A 20,430-nucleotide genomic window follows, 5' to 3' on the forward strand; every position below is an offset into this window, starting at 1 on the left:
CGGCGCACGACCGTAATGGCCGTGTCCGTGGGGACGGAGGTGGGAACGGGGGGTGACGCTTGCGGCGATGTTGCCGAGACGCGCAGGGGGACGCACGAGCTCAGGCTCAGGGGCAGGGGCGGGGACATGGGGACGCAGGCAGCGCGCAGGCTCTGGAGGGACCCACCACAACACACCCCCCTCCAAACGTCCCTGGCTGTGGTCAGCGAGCTCCCCAAAGCGACGCCCCGGGACAGACACGGACCGCGCCCGCTGTGGCGCACAGCGCGGGCTCAGGGGCGCGTCCTGGACGCCGGGGCCGGGGCCTCGCAGCTCTCACAGGCCATGTCCACGGACGCGCCTGCGACCTACAGGCGCAAAGCGGACACGAGCGCGGTGCAGGGCGGTCGCGCGGGGCCCCGCAGGGCCACAGGGCTGTGGGTCGCTGAGCGGCGCGGTTTTGGGGGCCTCTCCCACCCCGATTCTGCGGCATGACGCACGCGTGGTGAAGCAGGGCTGCGGCGTGTCCTGCGTGCTGCGTGTTCGCGGGTGTGGTCCAGGCGCCCCGGACCGTCCCGACACCAACGACCCGCAGTCCATGCCGCGGGGACCCCGCAACAGGCCAGGCGCCACCCCCGGTCAGCCGCGCCACGCACAGGCCATAAATCAGGCTCCCGCGCCCCGCCCCGGCACCGGTCGCTTCGCGGAACTGCGCATGAATCTCAGAGAAGCGCCGGGCGCACCCCACGCCCCACTGCGCAGGGTGCGCCCCAGGGACCGGGGAGGAGACCCCAGGGCGGTCCGTGGAAGGGACCCTGAGGTCTGACGAGTCCTCCACGTGACACCGGAGGTCGCAGGATGGCTCGGGTTCCCACGCGGCAAGCCGTGGGTCTCGGCAGGCGCGGCCGTGACCTTGTCCCGCGCCCCTGCCACACACCCTCCACCTGCCGCGTCGCGGATCCCGCCACGCGTGAGTGACGTCGTCACGATCTGACGTCAAGGTACTTTATTCGGTGACTGTTTCTGGGTTTAGCTACGCAGGGGACAGCCGTGTCCCCTTCCTTTTCCTCCGGTGTGGTGCACTTGGTGGAAGCCCCCGGACCCCACCACCGTCCCTAGCGGGCAAGGACCTGGGGACAAGGCTGTCACCTGCCGCCTTCGCGGCCCTGCAGTACCTCCCCCGCAGGCTCTCCCACACCCAGCCCCTGGGCTCCGGAGCGGCGCGCGGGCCTGGGGCTCTGCAGCCTGGGACATTCCTGTCCTGGGGTCCAGCTGCCCAGGCACACGGCACGGCCATCGGGAGGGGCACCTGCCACCTGGGCATTGCGGGGACAAGTGCCACCGTCGTCCCCTGCTGGCCCAGGCTCTCCCCGTGCCTCCTCTCCCTCACTGCGTCTCAGGCGCTGGTGACCAGGAGCCTCGCTGCATCCTGTCCCGACACCTGGCCACTGGACGTACAGGTTGGCAGAAGAAAGTTCCAGAAGGCTGCTTCTGCTCCCGGCCCAGCCCCCGAGCTTGTAGAACAGGGCTGGCAGGCGTTTGTAGCAGGAGCCTGTCAAACACCCATGGGCGTCCGGAGGTGACGGTGCCTCTGGGATGCAGGGTCCGGTTCCGCTCGACCCCGTGACCCGCTGTCTTTGTCCTTCCTCTGTTGTCCATCACGGCTTTACGTCCTGTTGGCCTTCGCTGTATGTGACGTTTACACAGCTGTAACCACGGCATCTCTTACTACTTGCGGTACATAAAATAATGTCCCCAAAGACTCCCATGTCCATATCTGTGTGTGGTGGACAGAATAATGTTCCCAAAAGGCGTCCATGTGCTACTCCTGAAGGCTGTAATGACGGGACCTCATCCTTTGCTCATGTGACTAGTCAGGGAACCTGAGAGCCAGTCTGCAGTTTCCGGGTGGTGCAGCATCGTCGGAAGGTTCTTACGGGGCGGAGGCGGGAGGCAGATAAGCTGCAAGGTGGCAGCTCTGCGCTGTGTTACGTCCCAAGGTTCGGGTCATTTGTCCCGCGTCCAGTGGAAAGCCACGCCTCGCTAAACCGTGGCTGGTGGAGACGGAGGAGGCAGACAGCGTTCGCACAGAGGAGGCTGAGACGTCCTCGGCCCCGGAGGCTGCGGGCGGGAGGGGAGGACACCTGACCACCGAAATATTTGGCCGCCCTCAGGCGAGGCTGGAAGGGACACTGCGCGGTCAGGTTGGACAGGCGTCGCACTTTTGAAAAAAATAATTTTAAAGTAGAAAAACAGAGCCCTGTAAATGCCACACACACATGGAAGGACACAGACACATGTACATACACGCACAGACACACACACATGCAGACACATATGCATACACACATGCTCAAGTACACACACACATGCAGATACACACGCATACACACATGCGCACACACACACTTGCGCACACACACCCCACACGCACACGTCTAGGGTGACGCCGACGTAGCAGCATCGCTGGTGGTCGCCGTGGGTTCCGCCACCTCCTCCACGGTCAGGAGGTCTTCGACGTCCCCTTTCTCTGCAGCTGGTGCGAGTGTCTCCCAGGGGACCTGGGGAGGAGAACACGGGCAGCCATCATGTTCTCAGGAGCTGGGAAGGTGGCCACAGGGACAGAGGGCAGGCATCTGAGGCAGAGCTGCGTGGGTGACCTTGGAGGGGACGGAGGGCAGGACCAGCCACTGGGAGGCCTTGGGAAGGGATGTCATGGACGGGGTTGGCAGATGCAGAGGTCCTGGAGCAGGACGGAGCTCCAGGGAAAGGGACAGCAAGGTGGCTCGTCCTGTCCCAAGGACGTGGGCCAGCCCCCGGGGTCCCGGGGAGCCAGGCTCCGGGGAGGGGCTGACGGCGTGGGCTGATGAGAATGAACCGAGGTGTCCAGGCCAAGGGCACGGTGAGCAGGAGGGGACCCGGGGCACGTGGCGGGGCAGTGGACGGCACCCCGTGCAGGCGGCCAGGGACGGAGCGGGGCTGCCAGCAGGGGAAAGGCGGGCCCTGTCCCAGGGAGACTGCGGCATGTCCCCAGGGGCGGGTGGGAGCGGATGTCACCCTGTCCTCTGTCCTTCTCCATCCTCTCTGGGCACGTGCTCCGTGAGGTCAGCGGAGGCCCCTTCCTGTCTGTCTGTCACATGTCTGTCTCTCCATATCTATCGTCTACTATCGGTCTATTTGTCGATATCTATCATCTGTATCTCTATCATGTATCATATCTATCATCTATCAACTACCTCTTGTCTATATATCTATTATTCATATCTGTCATCTATCAGGTGTCATATATTTATCTATCAATAATGTATCATTATCTATCTATCATGCATCTATCCATCATCTATCTTCCTTTCAGTCTCTGTCTTCTCTCCTTTCCATGTCTTCCCATTTTTTCTCCTACTTTCCCCCCACACCCTAATTTCCCCAGACACAGCTGACAAAGTAGGCGTGACCTATGACCCCGGGCAGAACGCCCCTGAGCAGGTGAAGGCATTGCAGCCACACCCCGTGGGCCCCCCAGTGGGACATGGAGGAGACTGCAGGACACGTGCAGGGTGGCTGTGCCCCTCCCCACGCTGGCCCCCCCACTGCCCACCCGCCACACACACCTGGTCGAGCTGATGCCCGTCGTTCAGTTTGTCTTTGATCTGCGGAACGGGCGAGAGCAGACGGTGCCTCCTACACAGCCTAGAGAGACGGGAAGAGCGAGGAGAAGTCACCCAGGTGCCCGTTTCCTCCTGGGCCGAGGCAGGATGCGGCGTGCCGCGTGACGGGCATCCGGCTCGGGTCTCCGGAGCTTCTCCACTCAAGAGTCCAGAGGGTGAACTCCATCTCAGGTCACTGCGAAGGCCGGGCAGGGGTGGGGGCTGTGTCCAGTCCTGCCCGCTCAGGGGGTCCGGGCTCTCGGCGGTGGAAAGGCCGGGGGCTCGGAAGGCAGGGTCGCTCGCCCCCCAGCCCGACAGGAGGCCTGCGGCTCGCGGTCGGCGTCCGCGCGTGCGCGCACCAGCTGCGCGTTCTCTGCCGCGTTCTCGCCGCCGGCGCGGAAGCCGCGCACTGAGCCCTGGCAAAGCGCCGGGTCTCGCCGCCTTCTCCAGGGGTGTTTTTCCTTCTCACGACGGCAGAAGTGCCCCCGATTCTCCGTCGTCACCCAGTGTGTGCTGAGCCTATCAGTTACCCTAGAAGGCACCATGTTCAGGCCCCAAACCCCAGACCTTTGAAAGTGGCCTTATTCGGGAAAGAAGATTTTTGCGGATGGAACTGAAATGGATCATGATGGAGTCCTCCTGGCGCAGGTAGCCCTAAATCAGTGACAGGGTCCTTATAAGGAGCAGAAAAGGAGAGACACAGACACAGAGAAGCCACGTGGAGACGGAGGCAGAGACGGGAGGGACGCGGCCACCAGCCCAGGGATGCTGGGGCCCCAAAGCTGGGAGAGGCGGGGAGGACCCTCCCCTGGGGCCTCCGGAGGGAGCGAGGCCCTGGGACACCTGATGTCGCCCTGCCGGCCCTCAGAACGGGGAAAGCATGACTTTCTGTTGTTTTAAGCCACCCGGGTTGTGGTCAGGTGTCCTGGCAGTCACAGGAAGCAGACGCTTCCCTTCACGGGACTGTGCATGCAGCGGGCGCTCTGTCCCCGTCCCCGGGACTAGTCCCTGTTTCCGCTGCCACACGCAGCATCCCCGGGGAGCAGGCGGACGGCTCAGCACGCGCAGCCGCAGCACAGCGTCGCCCCCTGGCGGCCATGTGCCGTGAGTACAGGCGACGAGCAGGAGCTGATGGCTCAGCGCACTGCGCAGGTGCGCGTCACGCCAGGGCGCCTGTGGGGGTCCCCAGGCCCCGTAGGGTGCGGGGTCCACACAGGTGACTGACGTGGGGACCGGGCCGCAAGGCGCCTGGTGCGTGTGTGGGGGCCGCGGCCGGGGTCCCAGCGGAGCTCCCGGGGGCTCCGTGCGTCTGCTGGGGGGACGGCGGGCGAGGCGGGGGGCACATTCCAGGGGCAGGGAGCTCGCGAGGCACGAGCGCGGGAACGGCTCCGCGGCCCAGAAGGCTGCGGTCAGCACGGGCCGGCCACCTGCTCGCGTCTCCGAACGTGCCCCTCGGCGCCGGAAGACGTCCCCGCCTGGTCAGCTGGCCGTCTCGCCGGCCACAGACCAGTGTGACGTCACGAGCGGGCTCAGGTCCCTTCCCCACTGTGCGCTTTTCCTCCCCCCTTCTCTCCCTCAGGCACGGCGTCCGCTGGGGACCCCGCCCGCTGGCTGACGGCTGACGGAGCCGGCCGGGGGGTCCCGCAGCCCGTCTGTGTCTCTAGGGCAGGGACCGGCCAACATGGTTCACGCACCCCTGTCTTCCACCCAACGCCCATCTGTTCCGGGGGTCCCGCAGCCCGTCTGTGTCTCTAGGGCAGGGACCGGCCAACATGGTTCACGCACCCCTGTCTTCCACCCAACGCCCATCTGTTCCTGGGGTTACCTTTGGATAAGGCAGCTGGCGGCCAGGGCGCAGATGACGGTCCCCAAAACCACGAGCATATAGACGTGCACGAGCTTGCCTCCCACTTCCTTTGAGCCTGCAGAGAGAGAGAGAGAGGGACATGCGAGCGGCTCCGTGGGGCCAGGTGTCAGCGCACGGCCACCTCGCTCTCTGTTTACCCCACAGCTAAGAAAAAATGCCAGAGCCGCATGGGAACCTTGAGGAAAAGCTGCAGACAGATGCTGGGGACACGGAACGCGCCCGCGAGCGTGCGGTCTCACAGTGCGCGGGGTCGGCTGACAGCCGCACCACCCCGGCCTGCAGGGGGCGCGCGCACGCAGGCCGCGCTGCTGGGCGGAGCGCGGGCGGAGCCGGCCTCCCGCCCTAGCGGCCTCCGCGTCTGCCCTCCGTGTGGGACCGACACTTTTCACAGTTGACATCCTCTTTTCAGAATGGAGCACATGTCTTATTTCGTATTGAAAAATCCAAGGAAAAACCCCCATTCTGCGGGAAGCGTCGTAGCAAACGCAGCGGCTGCTTCGTGGAGATGTTTCAGTCGCGATGGGGGGACACGCGCTTTCAAAACAACTCTGCGTTGGAGAGGCCACCTAGGAAGACCAGGTGCCGGAGGCATAAAAAATAAAAAATAAGATCCTTGCAATCTGCGAGGTCAACCAAGGGTCGGGACACCTACCGAAGGTGACGGGCTGGCTCCAGGCGCCCCACTGCAGGACCCGGGTGTCCGCAGCCCTGATCCTCAGCGTGTGGACGTCTCTGGGCTGCGGGCTCAGCAGCTGGTACTCGTTCCCCAAATAACCGGGCACCTCAATCTTTGGAGAGAGCAGAGATTTAGGGGGACTCGTCGCCCGTGGTGCAGAACAGGTCGGGCTGGCGTGTTCCGCTGAAGTGGCTCGGGGGCTGGCCCGCCCGGCCCATGCGTGCAAGTCACAGGAAGAACACGGGATAATCTGCCATGAAACCCACACCGTTCCATCGCGGTTCAGGTTGTCCGCACTCTGTAGAAACGTGGGGTTTGCAGCGTTCACATCTGTCGTCAGCCGCTGGGGACTTTGCAGGTGGCAGGTGAGTACCCGCCAGCAGTGACTCAGTCACCCGCTCGACCAGCAGCCCTGGGTGTCGAGCGTGGTCCACGGACATGAGGGATTATTGGCCCCCAACACTGGACACGGGACTGGCCCTCGAAGGCCGTCACGCGAATCGAGTCCAACCACCTCACTGAACAAGCAGGAAGGTAAGGCCACAGGGCTGGCGACACTTAGAAAACAGCACCCAAAGGACCTTTGTGGTTCTATCTGTAGCGGTATTTCGAAGGAAGAAACAATGTGTCCTTCACACGTAAAGGGACATTTCCTTGAGCCGCATGCATGGACGAGCAATAAGCCTTGTCAGCCATCGGATGGGACGAACTCAGCTAATGTCGACACACGGGGCGTGACGAGTGGCCAAGACGCGCCCCCTGCACCCGTGACGGGCTGGTTCCCTGGGAAGCCTCTGTCCCCAGTGCGCGTCCCCGTCCCCAGCCTGTCACCGCCAGGCCAAGCGAGCCTCTTCTCTGGTGCTGTGACCGAGGCTGCACGGCTGAGCTACGGGGCTCACATTTCGGGTCCCGGCTTCGACTCACCAGCTGGCTTCCAGCGCGTTCTATGTTGTCCTGGGAAAACAGTAAAACGGAAAACATCCACTTGTGCCAGTCTTGAAGGCCTTGCCCGGGTTTCCGCCACTGTCCTGTTTCAGTGCCCTCAGGGGACCAGAACCGGCGTGGGCCGGTGCAGGGGGGCGACCCGGTGATCCTCGGGACCCGGGAGTCACCGCACGCAGCGGCGGCTCTGCGCCTTGGTCAGACCTGCTTCTGGAACCCGCGCAGGTGACGGCTGCTCCCTGATGTCCCAGGGGACACGAGCTCGCGGTCCTGCCCCCGCACACGGAGGACGGCGCCGGCCCCGGCTCCGAGCGCACTGTCGCGCGGGGGCGTCTCGCTGCACTGGCCCCTCGACCCCTCACAGACCACTGGGCTCTGCGGCTGTGCGTTTGCTGCCGCCGCGCTGGCGTCCGCCCCGACCGCAGCCCCGCCCCGTACCCGGGGCCCTGGATCCTCGGGCGCGGCGCCCCGCACGGCACAGCGCGCATGCGCACCTGCCACTGCACCTGCAGCTGGTACTGGAGGTCCAGGTCCGACAAGCGGCTTCGCGCCCGCGGCTTCTGCCAGCGGATGCAGCAGTGTGTCGTGTTGCAGTGCACGGTGACGTTGCCGGGCGGGTTGTATCTCTCTGCGACGAGAGCATGGGGTGCAGCACTGAAGCGGGACCCTCCTACCCCCCGAGACCTGTGATGCTGCCCCCCGAGAACCCCTCCCGCCTGCCCGGACCTCTTTCCTCCCGCCAAGACCCTCTCCTGCGTGCCGAGACCCCGGGGTGCTGCCCGCCCTCGCCGGGCTCCGGGGAGCGCGGGGCGCAGGCGGCGCTGGCTTTGGAAGCCGCGCAGAGGTCACTGGCGCTGTCCGCGAGCCGCAGAGCCCGGGCTCCTGCTCGGTCAGAGCTACGCAGGGACGGACGCTGTGGAGGGTCACGGCCCTGCGCGCGGGGACCCCGCGCCCCAGATCGCAGCCTGGGCCGGGAGTCGGCAAAGAACAGACAGAGCTGGAGACAACACCGAAAAGACACAAAGAAAAAACGGCGCGGCGCGGCGGGACCGGCTGGGACGGTCGCGGAGGGTTCCGCATGCTCGGCAGGGGGCGGCATCTGTGTGCGTTCAGCTGTGTGGACGCGGGGCCCCCGGGCGGCTGCGGGACGTTCACCCCACGGGACGGACGCAGAGAACGGGGCGCACTCAAGGCCAGCACGACCATGCTGCCTGCGTGGTGACACGGGGGACAGCGGGGTCCCTCCACGCCCTGCCGCCCCGCAGCTAACGGAACCCCACAGACCCTGCGCCTCTGATTTTACGGCAGCTTCGGGATTCTCTGGTTTAAATGACACTGTCAGAAAGCACGGGGCGCGAGAAGACCAGGGTTCTCTCGCAGGGCTTGGCCACCACACCTGCCACCTGCCCAGGTACAGACGGCACGGGATCCGCCAGCAGGCGAGCGCACCGGCGGCGCCCCGGCCATGACCCGGCGGGCGGCAGCTCCCGCATCGCGCTGCCCACCTTCCCCGTGACTCTCCGGCCCGCGAAGAACAAACGCCACCTCCCTGGCTCAGTGAGAGGCGCCGCGGGCCTTGAGAATTCTTCAGGGAGCGCTCACAAGGTCACTGTGCAGAGTGTGCACGGATGCGTGTGCCCGCACGTGGGGAGGGCACTGAGCGGCCTGGGGGACCGCGCTCCGCGCTTACACGATCTGCTCGACACTCCGCCTGCCTTCTCCTCCCCTGGCGGCTTCTCTCTCACTTGGGGAGACATTGCACTGCACCCCCCACATGATGCAAGAGAAAGCAGTGCCTGGCATGTCATGGGGATGTTCCCAGAGCGGCCGGCGGCCCCCACCTCCTGGTCTGACCGTCCACCCTTTTGTCCTGAGGGGCTTTGCTGCTGGCTCCCGGCTGTAGGCTCATGGGAAGGGTCTTTGCTTCCCGGGAGGCAGGCAGCCATGAGGTCACATGTTACCGTGTTCAAGCCCAAATAAAAACGGGTGAGACCCTTGGCTGGGCCTCAGCCCTGGGTGTGTGGCCATAATCTTCCCTACGATCACAATAAACCCTCAAAACAAACAAACAAACAAAAGCATCTGTAATTTTCGCAAGCCCTAAAGAATGTGGTTTCTATTATATTTTGTAACCTTGCTGCAGACGGGGTCTGTGCAGACGGGATTAGTGAAGGGTCTGAGACGAGTTCTTCTGGAGCAGGTGGCCCTAAACCCAGTGACAGTGCCCTTAGAGACAGGACAGGCCGGACACAGACACAGAGGAGGAGCCACATGGAGACGGAGGCAGAGACGGGAGGGACGTGGCCACCAGCCCAGGGACGCCTGGGCCCTCGGAAGCTGGGAGAGGCGGGGAGGACCGTGCCCTGGAGCCTTGGAGGCAGTGTGGCCCCGGGACACCTGGATGTCACCCTGCTGGTCCCCAGGACTGGGGGAGGATGCACCCTCACTGTTCTGAGCCCCCGCTCTGAGTGTTTCGTTCCCGCCCCCCCGGGACAGGGATGAAGATCCCAATGCAAACTGTTTGTCACATGGAGGGCAGTCACCTCACCTATTGTCTTCAACGAGAGAAAAGAGTCGAAGAACCGGATTTCCGCGTGTCGGCTGGTGCCGTTCACCAGGAAGTATGCCTCAGACGCCCATGACGACACATCTTGCATGTGACAGCCCACGTGCATGCCCGACTCCTGTACGTAATGGGGACACTGTCTCCCCAACTGCTTCCTGTAACAGGCCAAGTGTTCAGACAGCAGTCCGGGTTTTGGGGGTTTTTTTTCTTTCTTTACCGTATTTCTCGGGGTCGTCTACCTGAGGTCCACACTTACTTTGAGTCCCGGACATACAGAAAATACTGGACGTCGTCAGGGGCCGCCGGGCCCTTAGTCCAGCTGCAGTTCATGTAATTTGCATTGTAGATGACGCAGGAGAAGTTCTGTGCGGCTGTGCCTTCCTGACCTGGGGAGAGGCCGAAACGAGATGGTTTTCGTGGGAAGGGGGAAGGAGGTGGAGCAGCCGGCTTCATGGAGTGCGTGTCCCCCAAATTGCAGAGACTCATGGCTACCACACAGCCATGGCGCCCTCCACGAAATAAACGCAGGAACCCTTCCAAACTCATTTTATGAAGACAGCATCACCCTAATCCAAAGCTAGACGAAAAGACACAAGAACACAAAACTACAGGCCAACGTCCCTCATACACATAGACCTGAAGACTTTCACCCAAATTCTAGCACACCAAACCTAATGGCACGTTGAAAAGGTGACAGCCGTGGCCCAGTGGGCTTTACTGTGGCACGCGAGGATGGCTCAGCACACGCAAATCGGTCGATGCGATACACCACATTCACGAAACGAAAAGAGAAAACAGACACGATTATCTCAGCGGAGGCGGAAAAAACATGACAAACTTCAACATCCATTCAGGATAAAAACGCTCACCAGGTAGGTACCGAAGGAGCTTGCCGCGACACAATAAATACCAAATACGAAAAGCCCCCAGCTAACGCCATACTCAGTGGAGACAAGCTGACAGCTTTCTGTCTCGGATCCCGTACAAGGCAAGGGTGCCTGCTCTCACCGCTTCTACCCGACGTTGTTCTGGAACTCCTAGCTGCACCAGTTAGACAAGAAAAAGACATAAATGCGCCCAAAGCTGAAAGGAAGAAGGAAAACCATCTCTGTCTGCAGGACATGTGATCCTATAGGTAGAAAACCCTTAACACTAAACAAACACCAAATAAACAAAAACAAGGTTAGGATTGATAGAATAAATTCAGCAAAGTTACAGGACACGAAATCTACGTACAGAAATAAGACGTAATTGTACACACCAGCATCAGCTTATTCAAAAAGGAAATTAAGAAAATGATGTGTACGCATTAGCAACAAAAATAAAACACTTAGGAATAAATTTATCGAAAGACGTGAAAGACGCCGACATTCACTGTCATAAAACATTGATAAAAGCAGTTAAAGGACACACAGAACATGTTCAAGGATGAAAATAATTAATAGTGTTAACATAACCTTAGTGCCAAAGGCAACCGATTTTCAAAATGATTTCGATCAAAATCCTAATGACATTCTTTCCAGAAATAGAAAAAAAAATCCTAAAATTTAAATGGAACTACGAAGAACTCTAAGGAGCCAAAGCAACATTGGGCAAGAAGAACAAAGCCGGAGACATCACCTTTTCCGACCTCGAAAGATATCACAAAGCTACGGTAATCAAAACAGCACGGTGCCCGCGTAAAAAGAGACATGTGGACACTGAGCAGTCTTCGTACAGCACGGGCCAAAGATTCGAAGAGCCGTTTTCTCCACCGAGGAGACATACAGATGTCTAAGAGGTACGTGAACACCTGCTCAGTATCACGGATCACCGGGGACGTGCACATCGAAACCACGGTGAGACACCCCCCCACGCCTGTCGGAGGGGCTGTCGGAGGGGCTGTCGGAGGGGCTGTCGGCGGAAGGGCGGGGCAGAACACGTGTCCGCGAGCACGAGGGAGAAGACGGCAGTGACCACGGCGGAGAGCGGGTTGGAAGTTCCCCAAAAAACCGAAGACAGAAGCAGCTCGGGACCTGCAGCTCTGCTTCTGGGTGTGCGTTTTAAAGACGAAATCTGCATCTCGAAGACACCTGAGCACCCGCGGGGCACCGCACAGTTACTCTCATAGCCGGTACATAGGAACCGCCTAATGGTCATCCAAGGACAGCTGGAGAGAGTCGGCGTGGTGCGTACGCGGCCACAGGGTGGGCACACGGGACAGAGGTTCAGGTTCGCGGGATGAAAACCATGGTGACTTCGTCAGTGATGATGTACTGTTCACTGGAGATGCACGGAGACAGTTAATCTCAGCGGTTCCCCCACGAAAAATAAAATGAAGACAAATAAAATAAAGGAAGGTAAAGTAGAGAAGACTAAAACCAATAACATAAAATACAAAACAAAATAAAAAATAAAAAGTAGAATAGAAAATACATAAAAAATAAATAAGAATAAAATAAAGATAAAGTAGGATAGAATAAAATAAATAACAATAAAATAATAAAGGAAAGCAAAGTAGAATAGAATAAAATAACATATGAAGTAAAATAAAAATAAATAAAATATATAAAATAAAGTAAAATAGAAAATAAAATAAATAAAATGTGAAATAAAATAAAGTAGAATGCAGTAAAATAAAATATAAAATCAAATGAAAGTAAATAAAGTAGAACAGAATGAAATAAATAAAATATAAAAAAAATACGATGGAATAGAATAAAATAAAACAAAATGATGAAAATAAAATGACACGAAAGCAAACAGCGTGGGGGGTGACGGGGTGTTAAGTAGCTGGACCGTGACAGTCCCTTCGCGATGTGCACAGGCAACAAAACCCCGAGTCCTTCACCTTAAACATAGGCAATTCTGATCTTCCAATCATGTCTCGAGGAAGCCGAAAAAGGGGGGTTCCCTCCGCCGCTGGTGGGCGCAGATGAGGCGAGGCGCTGGCCTACCTGTGTTGGTGTAGACGAGCCTCTCTGTGACCTGCCTCTGGCTGATGTTGACTGTCAAGTGGAACGTGACCCCCGCGTGGAGCGCGTAGTTCCAGAAGGAGCTCGCGCACTGCTTCTCCTGCAGCTGGAAACGGGGAGCGGCTGGTGAGCCGGACACCGCAGTCCCCACTTCCTGCTTCATGGGGCTCTGACCGACCGGTGACCCCCCTGCCTCCCCCGCCTTCTGCCTGACCCCTCCGCTCCGCCCGGCCCAGGCTGCCGGTGGACGTCCCGACGCCAACCGGTAGGGGGCACCCCAACACAAACGCCCTCACTGTCACTGCAGATTTTGCTGAAGTGCAGACGCGGGGAGGGGCGGGCGGGGCCGGGGGCGGCTGCGATGCTGTGTTTCTAACCAGCCGTCCAGGAGTGCGCACGGGAGCCGCTCTGAGCAGCGGGGTCCCGTGTCCCCGGCCTCTGCGAGGAGCTCGAGGCGCTGCCGTCTAGGCCACTGCGTTTCCTCGTCCTGTCTCAGGCCACGGCCTCCCATGGGCGTCACAGCGGCACTGTCCCCGAGTCGGTGTGTGTGTGTTGTTTGCATTTCTCTCGGGGTGAAGGGCGCCCCGTCTGCGGTGCCCACGCAGCACAAGGCCGCTGTCGGCTGGGGGCCGGCGGCCCCCTTCCCTAGCAGCTGACGGGGAACGGGGCGCAAAAGCCACCGAAGAGATGGGGCGTCTCAGCCCGTCACGGTTACACAGCACTTCAGCCCCGAGTCGTCTCTGGAAATTCTGGGAGCATCGGGGAGCTCACTTGGGGTCTGTGCCTGCTTCTCTGGGCCCCTGTCCTGCCCTCTGCCCCGTTACTGTCCTCGGGTGGCCGAACGTCCCTGAGCGTCCCACAGCCCCTGCAGCCTCTGCAGCTCTGTCCTCTTGGAAGCTCTGAGCTCAGACTCCGCCCCTGCGGGCGCTGCTGTCCCCCCAGGCCCCCGTATAGCATCAGACGGGTCCCAGGGGCGGTCTTAGTCCCCAGAGAGTCAGTCAGGCCACCGGCGGCCGCGTCTTGCTCACAAGCCGGCTCGTCCCTGCGGCAGGTGCACCGCTGGCTCCGCCATGTGTCCCATGTCCCATGTCCCGTGTAGTGTTTGTCACTGAGACCCACTGCTGTCTTACTCTAACGGGAAGAGATCTGTGTAGGGCAGGGGTCCCCCACCCCGTCCGTGGGCCGGTACCGGTCCCTGGCCTGTCAGGAACCGGCCGCACAGCCGGAGGTGGGCAGCGTGCGAGCGGGCGAAGCTCCATCTGCGATCGCGTCATTGCCCAGCGCCGGCATTGCCGCCTCGGGTCCACCTCAGGGCATCGGGCACTAGATTCTCACGGGAGCCCCGGGCCCTGGCGCCACAGAGGCCGGGGACCGCTGGCGTCGGGGCCCACAGGAGCGCGTCGAAGCCGTCCTACCTTGACGGAGACCAGTCCTTTCTCCGCGTGGATCATCCCACATTCGACGGCCGTAGTGTTTTCTCTGCAGTCCCAACTCAGCGTCATTGCCCACGGGTCGAACTTGAGATTCAGACAAGGCGCGGGCTCCACGGTTGCAGGACCTAGAACACGGGGTCACCGCATGCAAAACTGGGTCCTGCTTCCACTCCCCCCGCCGCCCAGCAAAACCCGCGTATCCCGCGTCTCGTCAGTGGCGATCGGGGCGGGCACCTGCCGTCCCCGTCCCCGAGGTGGCCCAGGACCTTGGCCCGTCCTCGGACGTCCCCCTTTCCCCATCTGCCCTTCCTTCCCGGGCGTCCTCAGCTCTGCTCCATGGGGACGTGTCTACTGTAGGGCTAAACGAAGATGTAGGTGGTGACCAGAAGTGGACATCGTAGGGGTGACGAGAAGCGGACGTCGTGGGGTGGCTGAGGGGCTCACGTGGCTTTGTCCATTTGGTCCTAAGCTGGAGAACCGTCCGGTTTTGACCGGGGCGCGGTACTCGGGGGCCGACGGCTGCAGGGGCTCCGGTCAGCGGTCCGGAGTGCCGTGGGCACAGTGGCACGGCTCGCGCACGGCCAGCTCCCCGGCGGGCAGGCTCCCCCGCTGGGGCTGCAGACAAGGCGGCTTTGGGCGCCGGTCCCCTCAGGCCGAGCTCAGACCGTCGTCGCCAGGGTCTGGCCGTCGTCCGCTCACGTATCAGGTCTGTGCCTCGTGCCCGCAGCGTGCCTCGGCCTGGTGCCACGTGCCTCTCCCGGGGACGCCTTGCTGCAGGTGCTCAGGGCGGGAGGCCTGGCTGTCCCCACGGCTGCCACAGGCTTCTCCGCCTCGCACGCCACACACGCCACGTGTGGGGGGAATGTCCGTCCCCAACGGCTGTATTTTTTTTCACCTTTATTTTTCCTAAAATGTTGCCGGACTTATCGCCGATAACTTCCACAGGCGGTGACACCGCTGGCCGATGGCGACTGTTCGGCTAATGTCCCCTCTGCCACCTGCCGGGGTTTGGGAACCGGGCGCTGTGTGGCCTCTGCTTGCTTCGTCTCTTCCTGGACAAGCCGGGGCATCAGTTCCGGCCCTGCTGGGACCCCCGTCCTCAACGCCCAGTCGCCGAGGCCCCAGGCAGCTCGTCCGGCGAGTCAGCGTGTCACACGGGTGAAACGGGCACATGCTTGCAGAGATGGTCGAGCAAACGCCAGGCACCTGGCTGCCCGGGTCTTACCCACGCTGTCGCCCCTGCTGCTGGCTTCCAGGTGAAGCCACGCAGGAGTTCGGGGGCCACCTGTCCCGTCGGCAAGTGCCCCATGGGGAGCGAGGCCGCCAGGCAGAGGGTGAACACGTGCACTCCACGTGATGACGCAAGGAGACGGGACCGATACAGCGGGGCGCGTCCTCGGCACCCCCAGACGCAGGGCCCCCGACAGGGGCGCGGCCGACGGGGTCGGCGCGCTCACTCACCCGGGAGCTCCTGGACGAGCAGCAACGCCGGCTCCAGCAGCATCGCGAGCAGCACGGCCTCGGCCACGGGCCCCATGGCACCTCTCAGGGGACGGCGGGTGCTGGCGGCAGAGGGTGACGTTTAGAGGAAATCGACTCTCACAGGGTCCCTGGCGGGGGGCCCACAGGGGTGCTGCCCCGAGCTCACGCTGACCCCAGGACACCCGCACGCCCCGTCTCCTCGCTATGCTCTGTCACGTCTGCGAGGCCCCTTGGCCACATGTGCGCGACGCACTGCCCCCTGCCGTGGCCGCGGTCCGTCCTCGAGCTGGGTCCCGGGCAGCGCAGAGGCTGACGGGGACGGGCGTCCACCGGGATGTCGTCTGCAGCCTCCCCGCCTTCCGGCCTCTACTGTCCCTGCACGGGGCCGTCCTCCCCACTGGCCCAGCCTGCGACACACCCGCCGGCTTCCTCTTTCACAAGGAGCCGGTTCCGCAGACAGGCGGGGACATGCACAGCCACGTCCCCCACTCGGCACGGACAGGGGCTCCCCAGAGGCCCGCGGCTCGGTCACACACGTTGCACACCTGCCTGGCGCCAAGGCTGGCACCCCGGCTGCTGCTGCTGCCGGGGCTTGGGGCTGTGGCCAGTTCGCTCAAGGTGCTTTTTGGGGGGACAAAATCGGTGCCCCCTCTCTGAGTGCCCCTTTTGCTCCCAACCTCTGTCAACGATCAGAGCGGATCTGGGGACAGGGACAGTAAACGGTGTCTCACGCGCCCATGGTGGTCGTCTCCACCTTCCTTTTTACTTTTCGTAAAAAACGAGTTTCGCAACAATGAAAAAAACCTAACTTAAAAAAAAAAAACCCCAGCAGAGAGACAAATAGGGGGAAACGAAACAGGGTCGCGCACGGAGGCCGAGGAGGGCCCGGAGAAGCATGTGACCGGCGGGGCGGGCCCACCGGGAAGGCGCGGACTCGGGCTCCCGGCCGCGGCATGGAAGTGTCACAGCGAGGCCGGAGCTCCCGGGAGGGGAACCTGTGATAGAACAACACCTGGCACGGGCAGAGCCCAGCACCTCGTGGTGTCGCCTGTGTGTGCAAAACCACCCAGGAAGCACACGAAGGGAAAGAGCCCGGCGCCTGCGGAGACCGCGCCGAGGCCGCCCGGGTGGGGGGCGGGGCCGGGAGGGGCGGGGCCGGCGAGTCTACCTCGCTGTGCTCCCCGGGGGACACCGCGCAGCCTGCGATGCTGGCCTCCCGCCCCACCCCGTCCCCTCGCGGGGACCCTCGCATTCCGTGGAAGAGGAAATACAGCCCCTGACCATCCGGCCTCCCCACCTCCCACGTGTGTCCTTGTCCGCCCAGTGGGGATGCAGGTGCTTCGTCCACCCGCGAGCCGGACCCCGCCCCTCCCGCCCTTGTGCAGGGCTTCTGGGACGGGGGCTGCACGCTGCGGGGGGGGGGGGGAGGTCCCCACCACACCCACAGGACGTCGCCCTCCCCGCCGCAGGCTGCTCCCTAGTTCCCCTCGCTGCTCTCTGCTCCTGCCTTGGTTTCCGCACCTCACCTCTGGGCGCCGGCCCGGGGGGCAGGGCCCTCTCCGGGACGTGGCACCTTCCCGTGGCCGCACACCTGCTCCCTCAGCTCTCCACGCCCTCCGCGAGCTCCCCACAGCTCGTCTCCCTGCTCCTGCTCAGAGGCTCCCACCGCACCTGCTCTGGGCTGGCTGGGCGGCACGGGCCCGAGTCCGCGCCCCCTCCCACGACGGGCGACGCCCCGAACTGCCTCCCAGCCGGTTCCTGGAGCCGCAGTTCCCCATTTGGCTTCCTCTACACGCAACGCCCTCTTGCTGCTCCTGGCTCATCTCGGTGCAGCCGCCCCCGGCCTCTGTCAGCTGGGCCGTGACAGCGACGCATAACTCGGCGACTGCCCTGCGGCATGACTTTTCAGTACACGGTCACTTGCATCGTGCACCCTCGGCCAGGGGCAGTGGCACACGCGGCCCCTCCGCAGCCCGCCGTGCCCGCCCTGCCCGCCCTGGAGCCGCCGGCTGTGCCGGGTCCCTGCTGGCGTCTCGCGGAGGAGCTTCTTCCTCTCCCGGCCCCGACTCGGCTGCCGTGTCGTCCTCATGGACACAGGTGGAGACCTGAGCTCCAGGCGGCACTTCTCACATTCAAGTCAGTTACCGGGAGCATGGGGGCGGGAGGCGTGCTCCCCAAAAGCAGTGCGGCTCGCCCCGTTGTGGGCTACGGGGGATGTTGGGCAGAGCGTGGCCTGTGCGCTTGCCGCAGTCTGGGGGACTGTCAGTCCGTGAGCTCAGATCAGGCACAGACTCTGCCCAGAGCCAAGTGCCGCATTCCGCAGTGGCAGCCCTGAGATGGCTGCGCTTGTGCTAGGGAGCCCGGGCTGTGGGGCCCCGTCGCCCTGCGTGGGGCGCCGTGCATGCAGAGCTCCCCGCGCACCGAGGCCCGTGCAGCTCCCGCTGTAGGCTGGCTGCATGCGGGGTGACTCAGACCAGCCAGCGCGTCCCCCCTCAACCTCCTCGTGCTCTGGGGTCACGGCCCTGTCGCCTTCCTGAACCAGGCGCCTGCACCCCGCTGTCTGTACCCTGACCCCCCGTCCTGACGTCCCCACTCACCTGCAGCCAGAGTCAGAGCGGCAGGGGCAGCAGCAGGACAGCGCGGGGCGGCAGTGACAGCTCTCAGGGACCGCGGAGCACAGGGACCGGCCTGCCCCCCGGCGCTGGGGTCTCCCCCGGAGCTACGCCTCCGTTCCCTCCGTTCCCTCCGTTCCCTGACGCCCTGACGCTCACGACACAGGAGCACAGGCTGGCGCCACGGCAGAGCAGAGACGTCCGCCCGAGACCGCCCCCTTCCCCAGATTCCCTGCCGCTTCCTCTTGCCTTCTGTGCACGCCGTCTGCGTCTGTGTAGGCGGGTGGCACACCCTGGCACGCTCGGCAGGAGTGTGCGGCACACGCACCGCACACATGCACGCACGCACACGCCTGTGCCATCCACGAAGTGCCGAGAAGAGCAAGCCCAGAATCGCCCAGCGGGCTCAGAACCTGGAGCGCAAGGTGCAGGGTGCGACACCCGCGACACAGCAGCACAGGGAGGCGGCGTCGGGGAGCCTGTCCCCGTCCCCCACGCCCGTCCCCGTCCCCGTCCCCGTCCCCCCGTCCCCTCGCCCGTCCCCGTCCCCCCGTCCCCCACGCCGCGCCGTGTCCTCCCAGCTTCCACACGTGTCCCTGTCGCCGTCCCCCAGCCGGAGGACGCGCTCCCGGGCGGCGGCGTCGTGAGAAGGGTGTCTTCCCGCCAAGGGAGCAGACGATGCGCGAAGCCGCTCGGGGAGGGCGCCAGGCGGGTCCCCTGGCCTCGCTGGCTGCACGTGGCGAGCTCGCTCCTGTGCTCGCATGCACCGGGCATTAACTGGGCACCCGTCCCGCCCACGTGGCTGCTCGCGGGATGCCGGGCACCCCTGCGGCGTCAGCAGCCCCGGGAAGCGTGGCGAGCGGCGGGAGCAGGCGCCGTGGCCGGGGCAGGGCTGTGGCTGCACGCGGGGCACCGAGGGGGGCGGAGTGCCCAACGCGCGAGGCTGTCGGGACGGGGAGACGCAGAGGCTCAGCTCCGTGTCACGGTCGAGGGCGCACAGGGGCCGGCCCGCAGGGCGGGGTGAGGGGACGAGACTCACGTGCTCGGCCACGCGTGTGCAGCGTCCTGCAGGGACCGGGGCTGGGGGCGGCGCGGGACGCAGGGAGACGCCGTCCTGGGGCCGGACACGCTCCGTGCCATGCTTTCCCACAGGCAGGACCGACACGCACGACCTCACAGCACTGGGGTCTCTGCAGGAGGAACAGGCCCGGACGCACCGGAGGCTGCTGGAGCTGAGGCTGCGGGCCGGGCCGTCCCCACCCGCTCACAGCAAAGACGGGGCTGGGGCTGGGCCTGGCCCACGCCCTGGGACGGCCCCTGAGACCCTGGAGCACGCATGCTGCCCTACACCACGCCCTCGTCCGCCTGTGACTTCGGGTCATGCCGCATGAGACCTGCGGGTGGCCGGCCTTGCCAAAGTCCCCTGGGTGGGCCCCGGCCAGGCTCGCCATCCCATGTCTCCGCTGGGAGCTGCTAGCGCTGTCCGTGACACTCCGTGGAGGGAGGACGCCCGGACCCGCACCACGTCTGTCCCGGCCACTGCCCCGGGCACCACCTGTCTCTGCCGATTGTCGCCCGTGTGCCTTCACCGCGCTGAACCGGAGCTGTGAGTCTAACGGCCGCTCTGGGTCCCGAGTCTCCCTCGTGTGCCGTTGAAACCGAGCACGGTTGCGGAGACGCTGACACGGTGTCCACTTGCTGTCGCGCAGGCCAGCGTGTCTGGCCAGGCCTGACACACGTGGAGGACGCTGAAGAACAAACGGCTGGACACGAGACAGCGAGACAGCGCGCGCTGTGCGGCCGGCTGCGCTTCCCACTTCGGTTCACGGTGTTGCTCTCGGCCTCTTCAGATCCGCTCAGAATCCACCCCAGGGAATGGGCGAGGGGTCGAGAGTAAGGGGCACCGTGCACAGCCCTGGTGGCCTGCTCGGGTCTTGGGGACAGCAGGGGGCACTGAGTGGGGGATGGGGGCCCAGGTCGTCCAGAGTGAGCAGAGCTTACTGCATTAGGCCATTAAACACTGTGACTTTTACAAACACGCTGTGTGTTCCCTTTTCTACTTTCTCTATCTGGAACTTGGAATTTTTTTTGTGACACAGGAACTGTTAAACCGTTGCTGTGTGTTGCATTCCGGGAACTTGATGTGGAAGTGGACGAAGCCCACAGTCTTCTCAGAACTCGCGACGAGGGAAAGTTGAACTGCTCCTCTGGGCGGTGGCCTTCTTCCCCTCTGCCACTCCAGCTGGTGGCCGTGAGGGCTCGATGTCCCCCACAG

General features: G+C 63.2%; 1 protein-coding gene across 5 annotated transcripts; it reads right to left on the bottom strand.

The window, feature by feature from the left end:
- Positions 1 to 2,326: 2,326 nt before the first annotated feature.
- On the bottom strand, positions 2,327 to 18,556 carry LOC107512583 (granulocyte-macrophage colony-stimulating factor receptor subunit alpha). 5 transcript variants are annotated; one of them, XM_016148309.2, is made up of 12 exons: positions 18,141 to 18,556; positions 15,523 to 15,623; positions 14,044 to 14,186; positions 12,611 to 12,734; positions 9,931 to 10,060; positions 9,657 to 9,829; positions 7,603 to 7,736; positions 7,091 to 7,120; positions 6,143 to 6,278; positions 5,449 to 5,545; positions 3,588 to 3,666; positions 2,327 to 2,540 (listed from the first exon to the last, which is right to left on the bottom strand). In XM_016148309.2, exons 2-12 carry the CDS (start codon positions 15,596 to 15,598, stop codon positions 2,418 to 2,420), a joined length of 1,245 nt encoding a protein of 414 aa, XP_016003795.2. In that variant the 5' UTR covers positions 15,599 to 15,623; positions 18,141 to 18,556; the 3' UTR covers positions 2,327 to 2,417. The 5 variants fall into 5 exon arrangements, with proteins under 5 accessions (XP_016003795.2, XP_036091625.1, XP_016003778.2 ...); XM_036235732.1 differs by lacking the exon at positions 18,141 to 18,556 and adding an exon at positions 17,147 to 17,246 and having other exon boundaries at positions 15,523 to 15,626; XM_016148292.2 differs by lacking the exon at positions 18,141 to 18,556 and adding an exon at positions 17,070 to 17,246.
- Between the last annotated feature and the right edge of the window lie 1,874 nt (positions 18,557 to 20,430).

The sequence above is a fragment of the Rousettus aegyptiacus genome, unplaced genomic scaffold (assembly GCF_014176215.1).
Source record: "Rousettus aegyptiacus isolate mRouAeg1 unplaced genomic scaffold, mRouAeg1.p scaffold_m13_p_19, whole genome shotgun sequence".
Taxonomy (NCBI): Eukaryota; Metazoa; Chordata; class Mammalia; order Chiroptera; family Pteropodidae; genus Rousettus; species Rousettus aegyptiacus.

Coding starts and splice junctions, on each gene's coding strand:
- LOC107512583 (XM_016148309.2), bottom strand. CDS start 15,598: ATGGGGCCCGTGGCCGAGGCCGTGCTGCTCGCGATGCTGCTGGAGCCG. Junction 5,546..6,142: donor GAGCCAGCCCGTCACCTTCG/GTAGGTGTCCCG, acceptor CTCTCTCTGCAG/GCTCAAAGGAAGTGGGAGGC. Junction 3,667..5,448: donor GCCAGCTGCCTTATCCAAAG/GTAACCCCAGGA, acceptor CCGTCTCTCTAG/GCTGTGTAGGAGGCACCGTC.